At 52.4% G+C, this 23,276-nt stretch overlaps 1 protein-coding gene across 5 annotated transcripts in view; it reads right to left on the reverse strand.

The window, feature by feature from the left end:
* LOC142067489 (protein CEPU-1) overlaps positions 1-23,276 on the reverse strand; it is a 353,823-nt gene that overhangs the window by 125,412 nt on the left and 205,135 nt on the right. For 2 of the 5 annotated variants that reach the window (XM_075116134.1, XM_075116137.1), the window contains exon 2: positions 16,980-17,064. In XM_075116134.1, the coding sequence (XP_074972235.1) occupies positions 16,980-17,064 (85 nt within the window). Of the gene's footprint in view, positions 1-16,979; positions 17,235-17,281; positions 17,363-23,276 lie in introns of those variants that run through there. The other 3 variants (XM_075116135.1, XM_075116133.1, XM_075116138.1) reach the window with 2 other exon arrangements.

Below are 23,276 nucleotides of genomic sequence, written 5' to 3' on the forward strand. Positions count from 1 at the left end.
AGGATTTTGCACTCAGGAGGACCGCATCCAGCCAACACCCGGAGGAGAGCTCACGGAAGAAAGTGCCAGTGCTCCCAAAGCTACATCAGCCTAAGAAATACTGCACTGAGAGCATCAAAACCAGAGACAGGCTCTTGAGAAAGTCTGCGGGAGGCACATCCCAGCACATCGAGCAGAAAGCTCAGCCCATTCAGGCTCGCCTGGGGGAGACGGCGACCTGGGACTCCTGCTCGCTTGACCTTCTTACCCGCATACAACCCTCCCATTTCCTTCCCTCCAGCAAGAGAAGCTCACGACTAACTGGCCAAGCGGCGTGCTTGCCCGTGCAGCGCCAGCGATGCTACAAGCCACCACCAAGCAAACACCCACATCCCTCACTTGTAGGAGGAGTTCTTCAACAAACAGCTGCCTGAAAGTACAGCTGCAGCGTCTCGGCGTAAGGGTCAGCGCCTCGGAACAGGAGAGGGGGAACGGGGGCCGTTTTGGACAGAAAGCCACTCGGTACAAGACAGAAAAAATAAGGCAGCTCACCCTACCCAAAGCAAAGTCCATCTCCACGGGGGAGCTTTCTACAGTACCAAAAACCAGAGCCAAGCCTAATATCTCTGGTACTGGGGAAAGGTTGGATGTGGATCCCATCTTCCCAGCTGCCTTGTCTCCAAATAACATACCCCGATATATTTTTATCTTTGACTCCTACTGGAATGTGCTTATGGAATCGTGCTCTTTGCCTGTGTGCCTCTGTCTAGCAATCTTCTCCAATAATTTGTGAAGCCTTTGGCCAATTTAAACTAAATTTGACAGAGGAACAGATGGCTCAAAGACATTAAGTACCTGCAAGTCTAGTACAGATAGGCAGCCAGGTACAGAAGAGGGACTCTGCGAGTGCCCCACGGACAGAAAGGCCACATAAAAATGAGATTCATCCTCATCTGAACCTCAGAGAATCCACACAGCACAAAGCCTTTCCAAACGTCCCCGCCACAGGCGGCAAGTCATTTACTCCTACTTGGACCAAAATGAAGCAAACTTGTAAGAAACCCGGCTTTACCAGCTTCCGTGCCAGTCAGAGGACGGGTTTTGCATACGAAAGCAGAGCCTGCGTGACAACTTAGGAGGAGGAGGAAAACCAACAAGGAAGGAAAGTCAAATCGCTGCTGGCACCAAGGAGCTGCTGGAAATCTTGCACCCAGAGCAAACCTTCTCACATCTATCCCAGGGCCTTAGACCCTGCAGCTGGGGCGAGGGGATGCTTCATGCACCAAATTTGGGGTGGCTCCACAAAAAGACATTCCTTGCATCAACGGAGGGCATGCAGCACATCATCTTGGCGGCATAAGGCTTGCATGGCACGCTACACGCCGTTAATAGAGCTGCTCATCTATTTCCCATCAATGTATCTTTTTAATGAAGGAAGATGGCTTTTTAATAAATAAAACCTTTCACTAAAAATAGCTCCACGGTCATCTATAATCCCCTGAAAACTTAAAAAGGCCCAAAGTCGAGATGCAAAGCACAGAGCATTAGTTAGTGGTGGGGAGGTTGGCGCTGAAAAAAGGCAGCCACCTCCAAATCTTTAGCAGAAAAAAAAAACAACACATAAAAAATACGCACCACCTGCACATACCTGCAAACGCCTCACCCTCCCATCACCAAAGGAATGTCAAATGCATTTTGCAAACTCATTAATACTCACAAATTCCCAAAGCTTAGCCAAGTACTATTGTTCCTATTCCAACGCAGGGGGGAAAGAGGCAAAGAGCAGCAAAATGACTTCATCTGAAAGGGCGAGCTAGTGGTACACCCAGGATGGAGGACACCGCAGCCCCCCATGCCCTGCCTGAGCCAAAAACGGGGAGGGATTAGGCATCGAGCCACGGGGCCACCGCCCCTTTCGTGTCTATCAGCACCATCTCCCCTTTCCTCCAAGTAAAACAGATTTGTCCACAAAATCAGCTCCGGGTGGCGCAGCCTCGCCCAGCAGGTACAGATGGGCTCGCTGATCAAGATGAATCATTTGGCACGTTAAAATGACCTGGACGCAACCGCAGAACGGGCTCTTGCTCAGCGACTCCTCCACAGCCGGGGCATCAAGGGAGAAAAACAAGAGGAGCCTCCGAAATACGGAGGACCCCCACATCTGGCCCCTCTGGCTCGCCTCCCCCCCTCCCCACCAAGGTCTGGCTTATTTGCTTCACCAAAGCCCCCCTCCCTGCTCTCAGACAAGGTTAATAGGGTAGAGAGAAAGCATCTGTTTATGAGAAGGTTATCAAGTGAAAGGCAGTAACGCAGCCTCCAAACCAGCTTTTCATAGCCTCTTACTTATTATTTAATTTGGCTCCAGTACGTGAAATTAGGCTAATGGCTGTTAAGTGGTTAAGGCACGCACATTGTCCATCTGCCGAGAAGGCTCCGGGCCGTTGTTCTGTTTCAAAGGCTAAGGAGGAAAAATAATATGAGAGTTGCATGCTGTTAGTTTGAGAGCTCATAAATGCATTTTCTCCTCTTTCCCCTGCTTTTTTATTTCTTTTATCTCCAGTGCTTTGCCTGTTGCAGCATTAGGAACTTCTGGAAAACGAGTTACTGGCTTTTTTTTTTTTTTTTTTTGTCATTGCTGTAGTGCTTTTTTTTTTTTTGCCTTTATTTTTCTTTTAACTGAAGGGAAGGGTGAGCCAGCCGGTTTCAGCAATGCCACAGCGACCAGCTGTTGCAGTCTTCCGACTCAGGCAAGCAAAGTGCAGCATCCCTCATTTGATATTAGCTGCATTATGAACGAAACCCTGAGCTTTTGTCTCTTCTCCTTGACGCCAGGACTGGCAGGCGGTCTCCATCAAAGCACCATCATCGTCACGGTTTTCCTTACATGCAATCTGGAACGCTCAACCCCTCCCCACCTGGACCCCTTGCTGCCTTTAATGAGTATATACATATACCATGGAGGATGCGTGGTTTCCTACACGTTTTAGTCTTAAATGATGCGAGCTCAGGCGGGAGCTCCCTCTTCCCTCGAGTTTTGCATACAGCCAATACCCATGTGGATTCTCGTGTGTCTCATACAAGAATTGAATTAATTCTGTCGTTATTTCAGAGGACTAACGAGGTCTCTCAACCTCTACCTGCCTATCTTCATGGAAGTTGTAGAAATGTTAACAACCAGCCCTCTGTAAAACCTGACTGAAATCAGCCAGCTGATTCACAAAGTTAGCAGAAACGGTGAAGGGGGAAAGGGCCGCAGAGAGGAAGGGAGGTTGCCCATACCTACTTCCACGAGCTCACAAAGAAGCTCCGAACGACTTCTAGGCAAGTGAGCTAGAGAGAGGGTGGCTAAAATGCACGCAAAACCCGGCCAAAAATCCTTAGAGGAGCATCCCATAGATATCAAGAAACATCCCTCCAGCGACAGTTTTTGTCCCTCGGCCCCCAGACGCAGTTTGCAAGCTCTGCCTCGCCCACAGCACAACACTTCACTGCTGGAGCCAAGCTATCGCATGGCTGGACATAGTTTTCTTAAAAGAGGGTGGACATGGAAGGATCATGGAATATCCTGGCATTTTAAGCAGTTTTTGGCTGTTTCCCAAGGAGCAGGCACCTGGGGTTGCTGCTGTCCATCCCCGCAAAGGCTCACACTTCACTCGTCGTTGGCATTTGACTGAAGGAAGCCGGGACTTAGGGAAGCCAGGAGTGACACCAAGGTAGCACCGTTGCTTGGGACCTCCTTGGCATCAGCAACACGGCGGTAGAGAGGGGAAGGTGCCAGCAACGATGTCCGTGCCCACGAGGAACAGCCGCCAGAGAGCAGCCCTGCCCGCCGCAGGGGGTCCCCGCAAACCAGAGCCCACGGCAGAAGAGGAGCCGTTTTCTCGGAGAGCAGCCCTGGGGGGGAGCCGGCTCCGACGAGCTGCACTGCAGGCAGGGATGGGAAAGGGGCCCCTGAGCTGCGGCAAAAAAATTACAGCCAAAACCCAGCTCTCTCCTCTAAGTAAGAGCCGAGCTGTCTCTGAGCGAGAAGGGTTATTTATGGGGACACGAGGAAGGAGAAGGCAGCTGAAGAGCATTTCTCATTTCCCTCCATTACTGCAACAACCCCACTTGAAATCCAACTTTATTTCTTCCTTCCCAAGCCAGGGAAAAAAAAATAAATAAATAATTGCAGCAAAGTCAGCCTTCCCTCCCTTGTTATCCTCCTGTTTTTGCCAGAGGTTAGCGGGGCCGTTTCAGACTCACAGCAGGAGAAACAAGCAGCAGTTGGCACCACCCAGAGAAAAGATTAGAGCATTTACTCATGGGCTTGTCCCCCCACCTCTTCTCAAAGCAGCCCCCGCCGCTGCTTTGCCAAGGTACCGCTTTCCCCGGGCACGGCTGCCATATCTGCGCGGGCCCCCACTGGCTTTATCCCTGAATCCTGCCTCTCTCGACAGGTATCAGCACGAATTACTCTCCCTGTGTACTATATCTGTCTTCGTTCATTAGCCGTTCACAGGGTATATAAATATACACACATACACACAAATTCGGTCTCTGTGTGTGATGACGGCTGGCGTGTGCAGAATGCAAGCGTGCTCGGGGGTGGTTGGTTATAACACGCAAAACCCCCAAATTACCACCCATCTATTCATTTTGATACTTGGCTCCTGCTGAACCTAACCCAAAAGGCGCCATCCAGACTCCACTTTTTGGGGAAGAGATGAGCAAAAAGGAAATTAAGCTGAGGAGGAGTGCTGATCGTGCTGCCTGACGTGAGAATAAAGCGGCTGTACGCTGGAATAACCACCAAAGCGAGATGCTCAGCCCATGTCCTGCAGCTCTACACCTGCTTGTGCTGACAAATAAATGCACGGCATGCAAAGCTGCTGGGGATTACAGAGAGGAGAGCGGGATTCACGGAAACTTGCCCAGATTTGGCCAACCGGTGCAGAAAACTTTCCCTGGTACAGCAATCTCCATCGTGGGAGAGTGAGCTCCTGCAATATTTTTGACGCTGGCAAAACCCCTGCTTTGACACATTTCTGCCTGCGCATCTGTACTGTTGCCAGTCCTGCTTATTCCCCTCGCAGGCTGGTAGGAGCTATTAAGCTATCCTAGCAGAAGTCTGACACCAGGAGAGTTTTGTGTGAATAGCATATCCCAGCAAATCTGCAGGATAGAGAACATCTAAAAATCAGGTTAAGGGATAAATACTGACAAGCTGTGACTGGAGGAAAGAGACCGTTCATCCAAACGCCTGCATTTATTCAAGCGCCTGCACAAACTGGAAGACTGTTATGGTTTTCCCCCAAAATGATGTTGAACCACGTCGGCGATGATTGAGCCACGTGGACGACCAGAGGAAGGAAGCGATTCCCAAGCTGAAGGACTGGTGTGAATCTTGCCGGAGTTTTACAAACCCTTCAACCTGCACCCGGAGCATGGGGGGCTTCCATCTGAATTTGGGGGGGACGCTGGCAGGGCAGGGCTTGCAGGAAGCCCCCTCGAGGAGTCCTTAGCACTAACATGCTGCCTGGGAGCATATGTAAGGAAGGGAAGCGTTACAGCTCTTTGCTTCTGATCGTCGGTGTTTGAAGGGTTTCTTTGGCCTTAGTCACCAGCAAATTTGGCAAGAGGTTTCCCAAGCACAGAGCTGACAGTTGTAGGGAAGAGGGTGGCTTTATCCAAGACATAGAAATCCGGGGAGATAGCTTTGAACTAAAGCTGACGGGGGAGAAACGTGGAAGGAAATGTCCTTGTGGACACAGCCGCTACTTTGGAGGCAGCAGGGAAAATGTGTAGAGATGAGGGCGAGCTTGGAGGAGAGTTTTTCCCAGGCTGCAGGATCGCAGCCTTGAAAGAGGAGAACTGAGGAGGGCAGGCTCCATCTTTTTCCTCTGCTTGCTTTAAGAAAAGGAGGTTTTGACCTCCTCTCCTCTCCTCCCAGGGGAACGGTGAAGAAGCACGAGATGCTCATAGCCTGCAGCCTCGCCAGTGGGACGGGAAATTGCTCTGCCCCTGCTGGGATCACTAAGGGGAGTGATGGATGAAAGGGAGGGAGAGGAGGAGGAAGCTGCGTCTTAAGGCTCTGCAGCAGCAAATGGTCTCGGCGATTAAAACTGAGTGGGCAGTTGTGTATCACTCTGGATTTTCTGCCTGTTTCATCGCTAGCAGTGACTCAGGAATATTCTTCATCGCCCTCAAGCGAGGATATGATCATTTTCTGCCACTTGAGATGAGGCTAATTTTACAGCAGCTTAGAGAGAGAGATGTCATGTGCTGATGTCTATACTGCCTGCATCACACATCAGTGCAGCACGGCAAGACTATAGGTGCTGACTGCTGAAAGTTATACGACCCGATGCTGGGAGAGGAGCGCTGTGGGCCAAGGGAGGGTTGTCTGGAGCTGCAAGCGTCCCTGAAAGATGAAAGGAGCAAAAGCAGCACAGGACTGAGGCTTCCCAGCCAGGAGAAAGACAACAGCATCCCCTCTCCAGTTAGGTTTGTTAGGAGGAGAGAAGCATCCAGACTGCCTGAAGGGTTTGAATATGCTCCTAATAGGACAAGCACGCTGAGCAAAACTGAGCTCAAAGGACAGATCTCTCCACTCAAATCCAACCCAGTCCCAGAGAGACCGAATTTACCAAAACCGAAGCCTGATGCGTGAGAAGCCCATGCTCCAAAGCGAAAAGCATTTGCGGTGCCAGTGCCAAAGTGCTCCCTTGGAGCATCAAAGCCCAGGTCTGGCTGGACTCCCCATCTCATCCTACCTGTGCTTCCCACCGCGCTGGGACGAGATGGCAGAGGAACCGGTGCCACCACCGGCATTGCAGCTGGAGCGCCCGGCATCCTCACTGGGAACCTACCAGCGCTACGGCCACATTCAAATCGGTTTTCTTGCTCAATGATCAGGCCATTTATTTATTTTCGAGCTGCAAAAGCTGCCTTCGCACCAGGCCCTGGCAATGCCTCGCTGGGCTCCCTGCGCGAAGCCACAGTCTCCCAGCCACCGGCCGGCATGCGATTCTTTGACAGCCCTGGCTTCAGGAGCTAACTGGCAGTGGTAGCTGCATTTGCAGGGGAAACGGAGCGGTACTGCCAGCTTTTAGTGACAAAAGGAGTGTTTATAACAGGCGCAGTGACAGCTGTCCGAATGCCACATTTATTTACAAAACGTTAGTTAAATTACTGACAGTTGGCACTGCAAAGGGAAGCTGAGAGGAAGAGCTGACATCTCCCCATCGCACTAATTCGGCAGCCCCGCGGTGCCTCTCTGCACCCTGCGGGGTTTCAGCCTCCCTCTCCACCGCGGGCTGCAAACCCCTCGTGCTCAGGACATCGCTCTGCACCTTCCCTTCCCACTGCCCCTGCAAGCGGCTCGTGCTGCAACACCCACCAGCCCTGGAGGGTCGGCCCCAGCAGGGTGGGTGAAGTTTCTCCTACCCAATGCACTGCCATCAAGCCTTCAGTCTTTTCTAGAAGGACCAAGAGGGTATTTATCACCCTGTGTTCTCTTCAGGCCTTGGCCGTCTGTTGAGACAACTTAGGGCAGTGCCACTTGAATGGATGGAGGTCACACCAAGTGGACCTCTGAATGGCCAAAAACGTCTGGCGTGCTGGTTTCAGACACACAGAGGTATCTGAGGTGAAGGGCCACATGTCTCTCTAAACAATGTCTGCAAGCTGCTGGCTTGAAACCAGCAAGGAAATTGCAGCTGCTGTCCTCCGCGAGCCAAGGACAACCAGAAAAATTTAGGAGACCCAGCTGACATGCACCAGTGAAGGCATCTCCCTCAACCAACCACCTCCATGACTAAGCAATAACAACCCAAGACAGGATTTTGACCTTCCTTCTGACCGTGTCCTACCCTGCCACAGGGTATAAGCACCTAGAGAGGGAAGAAGCTTCCTTTAGTTTCACGAGTACACAAGTCAAGGCTAATGGATACCTCCTGATCCTCGTGTTTGTAGAGGACTAAATCACATCACTTAACACACACACCATCAGAGCACCTCCAAACCGCTCCCTCCCAGCGCTGCCGCGTTTTGCCCTGACTCTCACACTGTGCAAGTTTGCTGAGCAAACAGGGTCATGACATGCGTTGGCCAGCCTGAAATGCGGCCTCGGAAAACATATATTCAACATCAACTTTGTTCGATTCAAAGCAGAACAGCTCCTCCAACTAGAAGGATGAAATAGGAGGGATGAAGTATGACGGAAAAATTGACTCCAAAATGTAAAGCGGTTCAGAGACGAGCATGGAAAGATCTTTTTTTTCAGCTAAAGGGAGACTCTGTGCATCCAGAAATCCCTCCCTTCTGAGACTGAGTGAAATCAAAATCACGCTATTTCCTATAAGACGCTTTTAAACCCAAAATCTCGCTTTAGCTTAATCAGAGCGTTTCCTGTAAAATTTGACAAGATGCTTCAATGAACTCATAAACTCAGATTAAAAGAAAGAAATACTATTTTTCCAACCAAACCCAAACCTGCCCTTTTCCCATAAGGAAATTCTGAGGTAAATATTTTCCAGTCAAGGTACGCAAGAAAGAAACAGATCGTTTAGTAAAAAGGCCTGTTTCAGAAATAATAAAAAATATTAGTTTCTTATGTAACGGATAGTACAAGCCTGAAATTTTTGAATGAAAGTATGAGAAGCAGGTGCTCGCCTAGCTCCCGCTGAACTGCATTGCAAGAAAAGCACCAAACCTTTAGAGACTTGCAAAATACTCAAGTTTTCACCTAGGTCACTCTTCCTTTGAACTCCTCAAAAGCTTTCCACTGGACTATAAGAGAAGAACAGGGATGTAAGATAATAAAGATTATCCTGGAATAAACCCTACAGCTATAATTCACTGAATTTGGAGGACTTAAGGGTAAGAACCCAAATATACCCTCAGATATTAGTGCTTGGCCTATCTGCAGGTCCAAACCACCCTGAGATTCGGAAGCAGCTCTGAACCTGGAGCTGCCCTGCTCTTCTTTCATACCTTTGAGAATTTGGTTTTCTTGACAGCTTTCTATCATGCTTCTTATTAGAGATGTGTAAGAACCGTAAGTCTGAAAAACACAGTGGTTTTGCCGGGCAGAGGATGTGAAGCTGGGAAAATAATGATTCTACCATGGAGGGAAGATAAAAAAAAAAAAAAAAAAAAAAAAGGAAAAAAAACCCAAATCAGACTCAAAAATCCAAAGTAATGAATGTTTGGATCGTGTCCGGGGCTCTGCATGTGTCTGATAAAACAGACGCAGGTGTCAGAGCCATTTATGGTTGCAGGCGCAGAGCCGGTCAAAATCTCCGATCTCTGGGAAAAAAAAAAAAAACAACCTGTGATATTTCACCAGCTGCTCATGTTGGAAGGTGGTTTTATTCCTTATTTACTCTGTCCTCATTGACATGCAGAGCTGGACTCGCACATCTCCTGTTTGACCCTTGGTGTCCTTTCCTATTCAGCACTCTCCCCAAAGGTGTCCCCACCTTCAGACCAGGCTCAGCTCTCCAGACCTTGTCTCCATCTCACTGACACTGGCTTTTCCAGGGGAGAATCCAGCTGCAAAGCCAAGTTTGCCTTCAGCCTTTCCGTACCCACCCATCTGCTCTTCTGCCTCTTCACTTTGCGTATAAGCTAATGACTGCTTCCCAGCATGACTGCTGGTGGTGAGAGCCAACACCACTCACCGCCAGCTGAAGAATCCTTATTTAAAGCAAGATTTTTTAATATACTAATGATTAAGACACGTTTGGCATTTCAGCAGATGCTGCAGCATCCAGACGGCTAAGCCCGAGTCTCAGACTTGACTCCTTCACAGCCTTGCACCTCCGAAAATTAAACCTAAGGAGAGCAGAAGGTATTTCCCATTTGCTTTGCAAGGGCGCCGCATGCAACGACGAGCAAACTCTTTCTGGTAGGAGAGGGCTTCTTCTGCATTGCTATTCCACGCACAACCCGTTAACAGTTTGCATATTGTAGCAAGACTAAAACGCCATCTTCCAACCTGATCCACAGTCCATTACAGTTAGGATAACGACTTGTGGTGACATTAATGAGCACTGGATCAGCCCCTTTGTCGGCATAAATCTCTCTATTGCATTGGTGGAATTGCATTTTCCCATTTGCTTGTTTGTTTGGCTCTGTAGTCTCATTACAATTTCTATTAGCCCGTTCTCCCACTGATACGGTTGTAGATTAGTTCCTTCCTGATTTTCCCTTTTTCTCCTAAAGGAAAATAAGGGTGTCTGAGCACAGACTGGCAGGTTTGGGTAGGTCTGGGAGGAGGAAAGAACAACTCTGCTAGACAAAGAGGAGCATTTTTCCAACAGCGTAAGTTGGAGTAACTCCAGTGAAGCCAACAGAACAGACAATGATTTAGGCAAGCTGGAGAAGACCCACATCCCCAGCCCACCTCTTGCTAACACACGCATGGAGCTGCCAGTTCACAATATGCAGTGCCAAGAAGCGGCGTGCTCGTTGCTGCAAAGGACTGGGCCAAGGTGGAGTGAGGCAGCACAGGGACGGCACATCAGGGTGGCCAAGAGATGAGGAAGCGAGACGTGAGGCCGGTTGTCACCTCTTGGACTGTCACCCACAAGCGTCGAGGCTTAGATTAGCTCACAGTCATGATGAGAGCATCTTCTCAGCAGAGTTTGGGGCTATGGGTAGTCCCACAGTTGGGGATGGCACTGCTTTCGCTGGCCCCAACCCCTGATTTTGCTTCAGCTCCTACCTAATGGTCATCCAGCCACCAAGCAGCCCTGCAGTACCACAACCCTACACCATATACCCCTGCCATGACAATTCCCTGGCACCTCCAAGTGGAAAATGCTCACGGTAGCCCCTTTAAACTCCAAGCAAGGGCAGGACGCTAGTGGACATCCGTGGTGCCCTCCAGTAGGACACTCTTTGCGTTTTCCTTACAGAGGGATACATCCTGCTGCAAAAAGACTGCAACGCAAGCAGATGACTCACGGAGCTAGAGAAAGGAAGCGTTGCAATTGCCGCACACGAATATACACATTTATAGGACCTAGGAGGGCACCTAACATCACATAAGGAGCCGATAGCAGGGCTAAGAACTGAACCTCCATTTCATAACCCCAGCTTAGCCACCCCAGCAACTCTTCACTGACCAGCAGTCACATGCAAGGCTGCTCTGACCTCCCTTCTTCCTCATCTTTCTTCCTCCTCATCAGCCCTTCCCATCCCAGAGGAGCAGGATACAAGTCTGTTGGACTTAAATCCTTCCAGAGCTGGTAGATCGGAGATGCTTAACCCTATGATGGAGATGACAACTCCAGAAAGGCACGCTTATCCCCTAGGAGACCCCAGCCCAGACAGCTCCAGTGAACTAAAGGCAGCAGCCCTACTGGGAGAGCTATAAAGGGAAACCCTCCTCTGGCACAGCAATCAGGAGCTTGTCTCATCTCAGATGGAAATTGCACTCAGGGAAAAAAAAAAATCCATGCATATGACAATTTTTTTCCCCACTTTAAGCTGATTCCATCTCCGAGATGGGAGAGAGGTGGCGAAGATTTGCTGACATGTCACTTTAGCAATAAACTCCTCTTTCAAAAACATGCCATCGCAAGCAAAGCAATCGACTCGCAAGCTACAAACAGCCGCGAGCATCGCACGTGGGCACCGCTCGGGGCTTCTGCAGCCCCTCTGATGGAGGATCTCCAGGAACATGGAAACGAAATCCTGGCCAGAAAGGAAGACCCAGCAGTCATGGGAGGAGGAGAGGGGCAGGAGTGAAGTGCCACCGACGGGAACAGAAACTCAAGTCCTAATCCTCAGAACTGCTCATATTTCCACTGATTTCCTGAGTAAGGGCACAGGTACAGAAAAACATGCTCTCCCCTTCCTTCACCTTAATACAAGAGGGGTCACCACAGCCCTGCATTTATGCCCTAACCCTCAGGAACAAAAAGGAGAGAGGTTTGAAGGAGAAGGGGAGCGTGCTGGAGTCAGGAGGATAAACCTTGGTTGTTAGTGTATGAGTCTCCATCCTCACCCCAGGCCTGCGGGACTGCTGGGGCTGGTCCCAACCAAGCCCATGCGCTCAGTAACCAACGACAGCAAAGGAATTACACCTTGGACTCCAGGCTATGTCCCCCTGGTCTGGGCTTGGGAAGTGGACAGGGAAAAAAACAGGAGCTTCGCTCTCTGCTGGCTGAGGCTCTGAAATAAATAATTGTAGCAGGACAAAAAATACCAGGTACTGAGCTCGGAGGCCGTCAGAACGGGGTGAGTATTTCACGGGAGCAGCTTGCCACAGGCCTGAGCCCTGGGGAGGGAGATGCGTGCCAATTCGGTAATAAGGAGCTTGGCAGTTGTGCAAGGATGGGGTGTGTTGGGCAAGCAGGGCAGGAGATGGGACGTCTGCGATGAGCAGCGCATGACTCAGGGCGTCCGTGGGGTTGACAGCATGTGGGAAAGGGCTGGAGAAGCCATGCCCCTCGCTGGGGTTATCGCGGCTCCTACCACCCGTGAAGGGTGTGGTGGGAGTGGGGAGCCTCGAGCAAAACAGACACAGAGCTGTGCAGCTTCCAAACAAGCCTTAGCAATCACGGCTGGACCCTTTCATGAACAGCTTCTGCCCTGTCTTGCTTTCTTTATTCACACCAGGAGCCCAGCCGGGTGCCGAGAGTGCCCTGCGAGCCCCGCATCGCTCAGCCCCAAGGCTACGGTGATGGCGAGCGCCACTTTGTCAGGGACAGAGAGCCCGGAGTGGGTTCCCCTGCCCCGTGGCAGGCTTTCTGCACTCATCGAGGGCAAACCACAAAGGCAGCTGCCCAAAAACCTCAGCTGAGAATAGCCATCGCTCAAGTCCCGGCAGAAGCAGCCCTGCCACGGAATAGCGGGGAGACGCACAGCATCCCCCAGGACCCAAGGGAACGCAGCATGCCGGAACACACCACGCTGCTATCCATCAGCGACCGGCCCTATTTTTCATATTACACCATAACAACATGAAAAGGCAAATTCCCGTGGATAAAGAGGCAGCAAAGATTTGCAGCAAAACCATTTCTGAGAAAGATTCTTTGCTGCTTAGCAAACAAGCACTTTCTGTTTGCATCTGTCAAACAAACACGCTTAATTTTGTTTTGTTTCGCAGCCAAATTATTATTTCTCCAAAATTATTTCAAGAGCACAACAGGGGCAAAATAAATTTGCAAAACAGGCTTAGGTAAACCATGGTAGAGCTTAGCGGCAAAGAGCATGGCCCTTTTCAAAGCCCAAGTGAAAACCACAGGAAATATCAGGGTTAAAAACAAAGATTTGACTCATATTAAACTCAGATCTGAATTTTAGTGTTAGAATGAAAGGGGGAACAACGAACAGAATTGCATCACCCTGCCAAGAAAACCAGAGGAAACGTACAGAGAAGTGGCCCTCGTCCTACAGCCAGATCTGCACGCCATCTGCCTGGGGCACCGGCGAATTCGGGGGGATACCACGCGAGTGCCTGGGCATGCTGATGGGATCGTCAGAGCCTCGCCGTGGAAAGCGCTGACTGATGCCAATTAAAGTGAAATTATAATCAAGCCATTTGTTTTGGGGCCGAGAGAACGGCTCCAAAGGTCTCAGCAACGCCTGGATGTGGTTCAAATGCTGGATGAAAGTTCAGCACAGGTCTTCTCCAGCACGAAGCACTCGCTGCTGGTGAGGGCAGATGCTGTCCGCACGTGGTGGGAGGGGATGCAGACCAGCCTCATCCTCACGATGTGGACTTGCAAGAGCCAGCAAGAAAGACAGCTCCGACCCAGCTTGTCACACACGCGAGCCCTTGGTACAACCCCAAGAGCAGGAGCAGCCCCAGCTCAGGGACTAAAGCGTGCACCAATAAAAACACCAAGCTGTTGGACCCAACGCCCACAAACCCTTTTCCTATTCCTGCAGGTTTTGCTGCCTCCAGGAGTAAAATCTGCCCCTCCTATCCCAGACGGTAGCTCTATCCCATGGTCTAACCCTAGATTTAAATTTAATACAGTGATCTAAAGTGCTGTTACCAAAGCAAGACACGTGACTGTAGCCCTCCAACAGACGTCACGAGACAGAAAGAAATATCTGAGCATCTCTGGCGACTCTGATCCTAAACTGACTCCTAACAGTAGATTTACGGTAGCTGGGTTTGCACGGAGCAAAGCCTGCGCCCTTTACAATGGGGGAGTCTCCTCGCGGCCGTCAATCCAGCGTCTTTCTCCAGTGCTGAATTAGCTCTGCTCAGAGGGGTGGCGGGGATGGAGCTGAAAAGAGCCTCCTTGGCAGGGCGCCGCTGCTCGACAGCAGCTTGGGGTTCTCGGCGCCCCGCCACCCCAGATAAAATAACCTATTTCCAACAGCCAAGCCCTCTCCCTCGGGGGGACAGGACTTCCCGAGCACTTCAGAGAAGCAGCAACTTCTGCTGCTAAGTTCTTAGCTTGCTCTCCCTTTTGTCAGCAGTGAAAAAGAAGAGACCTCTAGAAACATCTCCATCCTTCCAAATCCTTGGCTGCGACTCACCGTCCTCTCATCCCACATGGAAACGCATAGGAAAAGAGGGGACCCTATACTTTCCCTTCCCGTGTACCCTTCCCTGACTGCCACCCTGGCAGGGCCGGGGAGAGGGCAGGGCTGCTGCCTGTGTGCTGGGCAGGAGGTGGCCGGGAGCAGCGGCGGGGTCCGCCGAAGCCTTTCTGAGCGGCATTGCTATTCTGAACAAGTTAACTCCTCCACAACAGATCGATGGCTATGCCAGGAGCCGGGCTGGGGCTAGGAGGGGAGCAGGCAGGAAGATTCACGCTTCCTTGATTTCCTTCTCTGGAAATGTGTGGTTTTTCACGTGCTCTCCTCTCGGCTCCTGCCACAGTGCAGCATGGCTGCAGGGACCGGGACCTACTGCGGGATGCAGCAGTGTACCGCTGCCTGCCGGACTAACCGCTCCCACCTCAAACCAGAAAGAAAATGCCCCAAAATGCCAGTGCAAAACACAGTCCTCCACCTCTCTGGCTACCAAACCAGCGCACTGGGCTGGCAGCAGCAGCAGCGAGCCATTAATTCCAAGAGCAATGCCCACTCCAGGGGCGGGACAGCAGGAATATCACTGGCACAGCAGGAATATCATCGCCACAGTTTGCATACCACAAAGCCCATGTGCCCGTCTCCTGGGGCACGCTAGTATGGGCCAGCTGCCTGTACAGGGACACGGACACCCCTTGCCACCAGACAGGCTCCCCAGCTGCACTGGGATGCGTACGGCAGCTCTGGGGCAATGACAGGCCGCTGCCCTCCCTCTCCAGGGCCACCTCCCAAGGGCAGGATCTGTCCCTCTTCCCACCAGGCCTCACGGACAGAAGAAAAGCATCCCTCCTGCTGACTCACCCCAGCGTCCCTTTGTTCTCCACGACACGGGGTGAGCAGCCGGTGCTGGGGCACACCACCGGCATGGTCTGTGCTGCAAACCCTGTGCCAGAAACCTTTTGCAGGCCCCCACTACAGCTGGAGCAATTTACCTCCTTCCAGTAAGTTTGCACAGCACCCGTGCCCGTACCACCCTGCTGCTGCCACTCTCCTGTGTATTTTGCTGCCCAGACCTCCAGTAACCCAAACCCCTCCCTGTTTGATACCCACCCTCCCCCACCGGGGAAGATCTGTAGGATTTTTGGTGCTTGGGAGAGCCCAGCAATTCAGGAGAGGAAAAGCTCTACTTTTTCTTTTCAGCCCAGCTCAGTGGGGCAAATTCTTAAGCAAGACACCCCATCCTCCACCCCCGGCCACCTATTTTCAAGCCTCTTTGCCCAGTCGTGCCATGACGCAAGACAAATCCAGAGGGACCGCCACAACACAGCTCCCTCCCTTCCTCCTGGGAACGTGCAAGGGCTGGGGAGGCGGGGGGAAAGATGCTCGGCTGCAAACAGCTGAGTTGCAGGAAAGACACGGGGAGGGGATTCACGTTTCCAGGGGGCCAAACCAAGCCATAGTTTAAGTCTTCCCAGTGCTTGGAGAAAAGACCTGGCTGAAATTCCTCCTTAGGTATGTTTTTTTATTTTTTGCCCTGGCTTGGCCCTGCTCCACTCGCTGGCGTAAAGCAGGAGTGCGGCTTTCACCGCACACACCCAGCTGGCCCCGCAGATGTTCGAGTCACCTATGCAACGCGCCGGCGGAGGAAAGTCACTCCCCAGCACACCGGAGTTGCAAGCGCGGCTTCCCAGCGCTGCAATTAAAACCTGGCTTTTTATTTTTAATGTCCCTATCAAACGTCCTCACCAGGATCTCTTCTGGGATGACTGCACCCATCTGCCGCGAGGACAGGGATGCATAAGATGTCCCAGAAGTTATGCCGAGCAAAATTATGGTTTTCTTGGCAGCCCCTGCACCCCCCAGATTGCTGCTGCAGGTGACAGGACCCCGGTGCAACGCCCAGCTCCACATTTCCCCCCACCCCAAAGAGTTAACGCTGGCAGGTAGCACCAACCCCCTGCCTTCCCAGCAAGGGGATTTTTAAGGAGGGCAACATCCACCACCCGGAGCCAGCCCCCATCCTGCACCCCCCTCATCCCAGCAGATCTGGGCATGGGGAAGAGGCACAAAACACCACTGGGCGGTCGACAGCTCCCCCTTTCCCCAGGCTGGTCTGACAGGCACGAAGGCACCCCCGGCACCGCACCCCAGGAGCAGAGCGATGTTTACCCCCACCAAACGCAGCCAAATTGCCTGAGCCATGACTACCGACAGCAGGAGCCGTGCCCGTGCCTCACACCGGTGCAGGGCAGGGGGCCAAGAGGGAATTGCACTCCCCTTTTTACATCCCCCAGTAACTTTCCCAGCGGTGACTAGGGGGGCTGAGCCAAAGCCCGGTCCCCTGGCACCCACATCTCCCTCTCGCTTGCTGCCCGGCGCCCGTCCTGCACCACCGGTCGACATGATGCAGCCCCCTTGGGGAAACTGAGTCACGTCCCCAAAGGCACCGGCTGCCCTCCCCACGCAGCGGGACCCCCCCGTGCCCCCCAAGGCAGAAATCCAGCTGCTCCTACCTGAGCGTGGCGCTCTCCCCTTGCCGCACAGTCACGTTGTCCATAGCTTTGGGGAAGGTGGCATCTCCGCTGCGCACGGGCACTCCTGCGGGCACAAGGAAGAGCAGCCTGAGACAGAGGACGACTAGGCACCTCCAGGGCAGGGCTAAGCACCCACCGACCCCCATCCTGGGCAGCAGGGACTTTTCCAACAGGCAAAAAACACACCCGACAAGGCCACCGGGAGCGAAAAGGGGGACTGGGGAGGGGGGGGGAGGAGGGAGGGGGTGCGTGTGTGGGGGGACGGGGGGGAGCAAAACCACCGGGGCGAGCGATGCGGAGCTCCACGGAGATCAGGAGAGCCCCCGGCAAGGCAGCCTGCGAGCACTGAGCCTGCCGAGCGGCATCCGGAGGGAGTCCCCAGTATCCTTGGGTGAGGGAGGAGGACGGGAGGGCCGGGGGGGAGGAGGAAGAGGAGGAGGAGAAGTGGCAAAGGTGCTGGACGCTGGGCGAGCCGGCTCTTCCCGGGAAGCAGTCCGAGGCTCACTTGGGCGAGGAGGCACCGGGGGAGCCGCCCGGCTGCGCCCCGCTCCCGCCCCGCACACTTGTCCCGAGTTGGCAGCTCCCCTCCGCAGCGCGGAGCGAGGGCAGTCCAAAAACCAGGAAAAAACAAAAAACCACCCCCGGAGCAAGCTAGCAAACGGGTCCAGATGCAAAAAGGCACAGCGGGCAAAGGCGTCCGAGATGCCCGGCAGTTCCTCTCCTCCAGCCCTGCTGCCGGGTCCCGAAGGCAGGCTGGTCCAGGCGGGATGCAGGATGGCGGGATGTCGGGTGGGAGGGATGTCAGGGCGGCGGGATGCAGAACGCGGGGATGTCAGGATCGCGGGGTGCCGGAGCCCCCAGCTGCCCTCAGCGGAGGGAGAACAGGGCGCGGGGAAGCGGGCGAGGCGGCGGCAGCAGCATCCCAGCCCCGCCGGCGCGGCTGGCCGGCAGCATCCCTGGGCGGCGCGCAGGATGACTTCCCGGGGTTGTCATGGCAGCGGCTCCATCACTGACCGGCACTTTGGCTCCCGCACACCCGCACGCACCGGAGCACCCCGCAACACCCACCGCACACCCACCAGTGGGGAGCGGAACGGCGGCGCACACTTCACACGCCAGCCTTTAACCCCTGCTGCACCGCGCTCCTCGGGGGACGGTATGTCAGGACCCCCCCTCTTTCCCCTCGCTTCCCCGGCATGCTTACCTGCACCCAGCAGCCAGCACCGGACTACCTCTAACATTTGCCCTCCTCTACCTCTGCACCATCCCCTTCCCCAGTGGCAAAGCCACTACGCAGGAGGGGAAACTGAGGCACGGGACAATTCCCATCCCCCCCCCCCCCAAGAAGGCAGGTGGTGACGAGGAGAGGCAGGAGTGTGCCCTCCTGGTCCTCTGAGCCTCGCAGACGCACAGCATGAGCTTAAGTGGCAAATTCCACCCCAGACGTGAGCACGGTCCCCGCGTACTTTTTTATCAGCTCATAATTTAACAAATATCACATTTGCTTATGCCTAGTAATTCCTCCTTTCCTCCGCTAGCGGCTAAACACATTAATATTTCCAGGCACAGTTTCATGCTGGTAAAAGGTGCCAGGGAGCCATCCTCAGAGCACGAAGTCCTGGAGCCACCGAGCAAACGCTGAGCGAGCAGCCAAGCCACAGCTTTCGGGGCGCTGCGCCCCTGGAAGCCCCCCCCCAGAGCCACGGCAGCCCAGCATTAGGGGAAACCAGGCCTCCTCCACCCGCCGTCCCCAGTGACTTCTCCGCGACACGGGACCTTATCCAAAGTCCTCCCTCCCTCCATTCCCCACCGTGTGCTCTGCAGCTATTACACGGCACCAATTTTTTTTCTTCTTCCCTGAAATCGCTGCCAACCTGCGCTGGATTCCAACTGGTGACCTAGATGTGAAAGGATCCATAGCCCGTTACTAATCCCTGGAGTCTCCGAATCCCCTGTAAACTACTGCTTAATTCACTAACTGTGCTATTTAATCTCCCAAACATTATGAGCTGTGCCGGGCAGAGGAAACACTCAATCAAATAAAGCTTTATTATTATTGTGCGTGCTGATAGGTCATATGAGAAGGGGATTGCTTTGCAAGTCACTCTACTTCTCCCTCTTCTGAAGGCTCTGCTCCTTGAATTTAGCACTGGTGTGACATGCTGCCTCGAGCCCTACTTTTCCCCAGAGGAGACAGCAGCTTTCCCCGGCTCTTGGCAGGAGGAGTTTAATCTCCGCAGTTCACTCCTCTCCTGGTCGGTCTGGAAGGGGAGGGGTAAACGCCTGCCTTTAGCAGACCCTCTTTGGGCCCACAGATTACATGGGAGGGGTCTCTGAAAGCCAACTGCAAAAAGCGAGACCATGGGCGGTAGCCTGGAACTCCCCGTACAGGGTTGTGGCATTGCACTGGGTGTGCACAAGTCAGCGAAGACAAAAAAGAGACACTGCTTTTGCTCATTGCTGCAGCATCCAAGCACCCCTGGCAGGATGGGGACCCCGCCGTGCTACCTATTCGCTGCTGGGGGACACCCTTGCGTGCAGGACCTACAAGCCATCGCCAGGCTCATCATGCAAGAGCCCGCTCTCTTTGTGAGGCTGCTCCTTTGGATGGGCAGAGACCATCTCCTGAGTCAGCAAAACCAAAGGGATTCCAATAACCACAGCCAGTTAACCTTTTAACACAGCCCAGATTGCCAGGAGCATCTTAAATCACAAGAGAAAGCACCTGCCTATGCTGAAAGTGTGCGAGGCTGGGGCAGAACGTGAGCTGCTGAGCAGCTTCAGCCCTTGTGAGGGCTGAATTTGGCCCACTGTTAAGAGATCATCAGCACTGGTTGAAAATCCCAAGGAATTTAAATCCAATATCGCCGGCTCCTGCATACTAAAGCCCAGCAGAATCCCTGGGCTATCTCCCCGTCTCCAGCTCTGCCTCTCTTGCATACATACAATGTCCATATAAATCAGCCTGTCACAGCTCGTCTCTTTTCTGACAGCTGTAATTGCTTCAGACTATAAAAATATCTATAGACAATAAACACAACGCACGAAAACAGCAAAGAGAAAACGAAATCAAGATTCCTTTAAATAATTCAGTTGCTCCAGCAGCAGAGGAGCCAGCAACTGAGTCCAGCTGTGAAGGTTCAGCAGCAAGAGAAAGAGAGCTTTGTAGCTTCCTCTGGGGATGAGAGAGTCTTTTTTCCTTCATTGGTTTTTGACCACAGCAGAAGAAGAGTCTGCCGTACATGGGCTAAGCCACTTGCAAAGCAGCACCTATCCGAGTGCGAAACACAGCCTCTTGCTTTCAGCTTCTTCCCTTTCTTCCTACTTAGATAAAAGTCGGGTTTGTTTTTTTTCTCCCTTGCAAGCAACAGGCAGGAGACAAACACAACGAGCAAAGCACAGGCACACTCTAGGTGTATATTTATCTCCGTATCTATTTCCTCAACCTCCTTCTTTCCAGCAAGGCTAAAGGCCCCCCTCTCCTGGCAGAGACCACAAACAGGGTAGCACGAGCAGCGCGGGCAGGGAAGCGAGGGCTGGCATCGCTCGGCACTGCGGTGGCAAGAGGAGCAGCGGCACGGATGGAGGCGGGGGAAGGATTTCCCCTGGGGAGATGGCAGCTGGCAGGGAGGATGCCCAAACCAGGGACGGGGAAGGGGTTAGAAGGAGCAAGAGCCTGTGGGTTTGCTTTGCAGAAGAGCATCTCTGTTGGAGCAATCAGAGAGGCGATAGCCAGGGAGAGGGAGTCTTGCAGGCAGAGCAGAGGGCAGCGACCGCAAGCCCGGCAGTTTGTCAGCCAAGCAAAACCATTTTCAGCAGATATTTACTCAATTTTCTAGAAAGAGATTGGTGGCAATTGCGAGAAGGTGGCAATGCCAGTTCACAGCGACTCCCGTTATCTTCTTTCTGTCCTTGGCTCACGTGGGCCTTCCTGCCAGCCAGCTGGGGCTTTCATTTTAAGATTTTAAGCAAATCGGTCCCCAGAAATGCCCCCAGGGAAGAACCGCAGTGTTTGGCCTGGGCCAGCATTTCCCACAGCTGGCTGCGAGGGACCTTCTGGCTCCTTCTGCGAGGCCCGGGAGCCTTCCAGCAAACGCCGCCCCAATCTCAGGCTTTTTACGCAAAAGCAAGCCTAAGCGTCTAATCTGCAGATTCAAGCAGTCCCGAAGGCTGATAACCAGATGCAAAATTGCAGTTAAGGTTCCTCTATCAAGTAAAACAATACGATTGCTGCTTTTTTTTTTTTTTTTTGGCTTTCTCAGACATATCTAGCAGAATTCCAGCATCTGTTTTGCATGTAGCTGCTTGCAGGGACGGCCGATAGATCCTCCCATACAACCCGTGCCTATATACCTGCCTGCAAACTTATATACATACAATACTACATCTCCTCACACCGAAAGACTCCATTCCTGGGGAGAAAAAAAAAAAAAATCACTTTCAATAAGTAGGTCATAGCAAGGCAATTTGTACGGCCAGATTTTTCTTTTAATTCCTTTTTTCCTTTTCAGGAAGCTGATAGATGGCAATCTATAACCCCAAAGTGGAAATTTATTTTTAATCTGAAATTGCCAAATATGATCAGAAGCATAATTTATGCTCGAGCCATTCTCGTTCCTTCAAAATGAAAACATGATTTCATAACCCCATTCGTGCTATCACATACCACATTATTCTCCAATAAGCCCAGAGTTGCAAAGAAGTGCTTAATTTTCTTGGCGTCAGTCAGGTGAATGACACACGAGTCCGGAGGAGCTTTTCCTGAATAACTCTGAGCCCTCAATGCCTACAACCATTCACGACAGACACAAAGGACGTGGGCTCTGGCTCAGCTCACCACGCTGACTCATTTATCCCCTCGTTAACGGTGGCCCCAATTAAGAAACAATGATCGAGAGCCTTACTTGGCTGGAGCCATTTCGAGCCCTTCTCGCCCCAAAGGCATTCCTGCGCCGAGCTGGAAAAATTGCCCGACTGGGGACGTTTCTAGGCCAGTTTTCTGAATGCAAAGAGCATCGTCACGGGCACTCGGCCCTCCGTCCCTTGCACTGAAGGCAGGCAGTGACTACCAGCACCTTCTTCACGGTCTTTAAAAACAACGCAGGAGACCCCATTAATCCCCGCTAAAGATGCCGTTAATATTTAACTGGCATTTATACAAACTTACAGTAACCGTCCTATTAAATTCGAATAAAGTGTGCTTTTGGGAGCCTTCCCCTAAAGCCACGCCGATATCCGCCGCCCTGCTGCCTGCCCTGCCTGCACTTTGCACCAGGCGCCTCGCCGTAAAAAGGAACATTTTGTTTGCCCTTTAAAAAACTGCCGGGCTTGGGTTTGTCGCTCGGTTCTCAGAGGCTGGGGATTTTTTTCAAGCACGAGTTAACTCCTTCCAGGGCACCCCTGGCTGAGCGGCACCGCCTGGCGCTCGCTGTGCTGCAGGACCAGCCACCCCGTGAAAGGCTGCAAAAGCCTGCCCTGATTTCACGGTTCAAAGCCAAAGCCAGCAAAGGATTCACCTCCCTACAACGCCTCAAGAGGTAGCCCAGAAGTGCCTCCTGAGGAAGAGGAAGGTGGCACGGCCAGGAGGAAGACCCCATCACTAGCTGCCAAAATACCCCATAGCACTGCCATCCCTTACATACGCAGAGCTATATGACAGCATCCCTGAGGATGCTCTGATGTACATTACGGATGGGCCAGGCGGTGCCGCAGCTTGGACACGAGCTCGGGAAGGAAGGGATGCATAGCGGTCCCCAAGGCCTGGCCTTTCCCTCGGGATTACTCCTTTCTCCCCCAGTTCTCAGAGTTTCAACCTTTTTCAACAGCCCAGCCAACACAACATGAGTATTTATGAAGTGACACCTCCATACGTGCAGCCTTAATATTAAACATCTATACAGGGAGTTAAAAAAAAGTGTCGAGGAGATACTGAGCCACGCTGGCACAGTGGAAGTTATGAGGAGGGATTGATTCTTGGTACAAATCAATATTGGTTTTATATAAATCTGTTTCTAGTTGCATTGTTGTCATGTTGCTATATTAACGCCCCAAAAGGCATCCTATACGCGTGCTCTGCCTCCACAGCAGAGTTGGATTGGGATGAATCAGGTGCCAGACACAGCTGACGACATGGGATAAAACCATGCCATTAGCCATCTAATAGCATTTTATAAGCGTATGACATTAACCCAGTGCTCCACAACTCAATCCACTCTGCCTTTTAAGAGGAATAAGTGCGCATGGGAAGAGCAAAAAAAAAAAACCTGAATAGGCTGA

The sequence above is a fragment of the Phalacrocorax aristotelis genome, chromosome 22, assembly GCF_949628215.1.
Source record: "Phalacrocorax aristotelis chromosome 22, bGulAri2.1, whole genome shotgun sequence".
Taxonomy (NCBI): domain Eukaryota; kingdom Metazoa; phylum Chordata; class Aves; order Suliformes; family Phalacrocoracidae; genus Phalacrocorax; species Phalacrocorax aristotelis.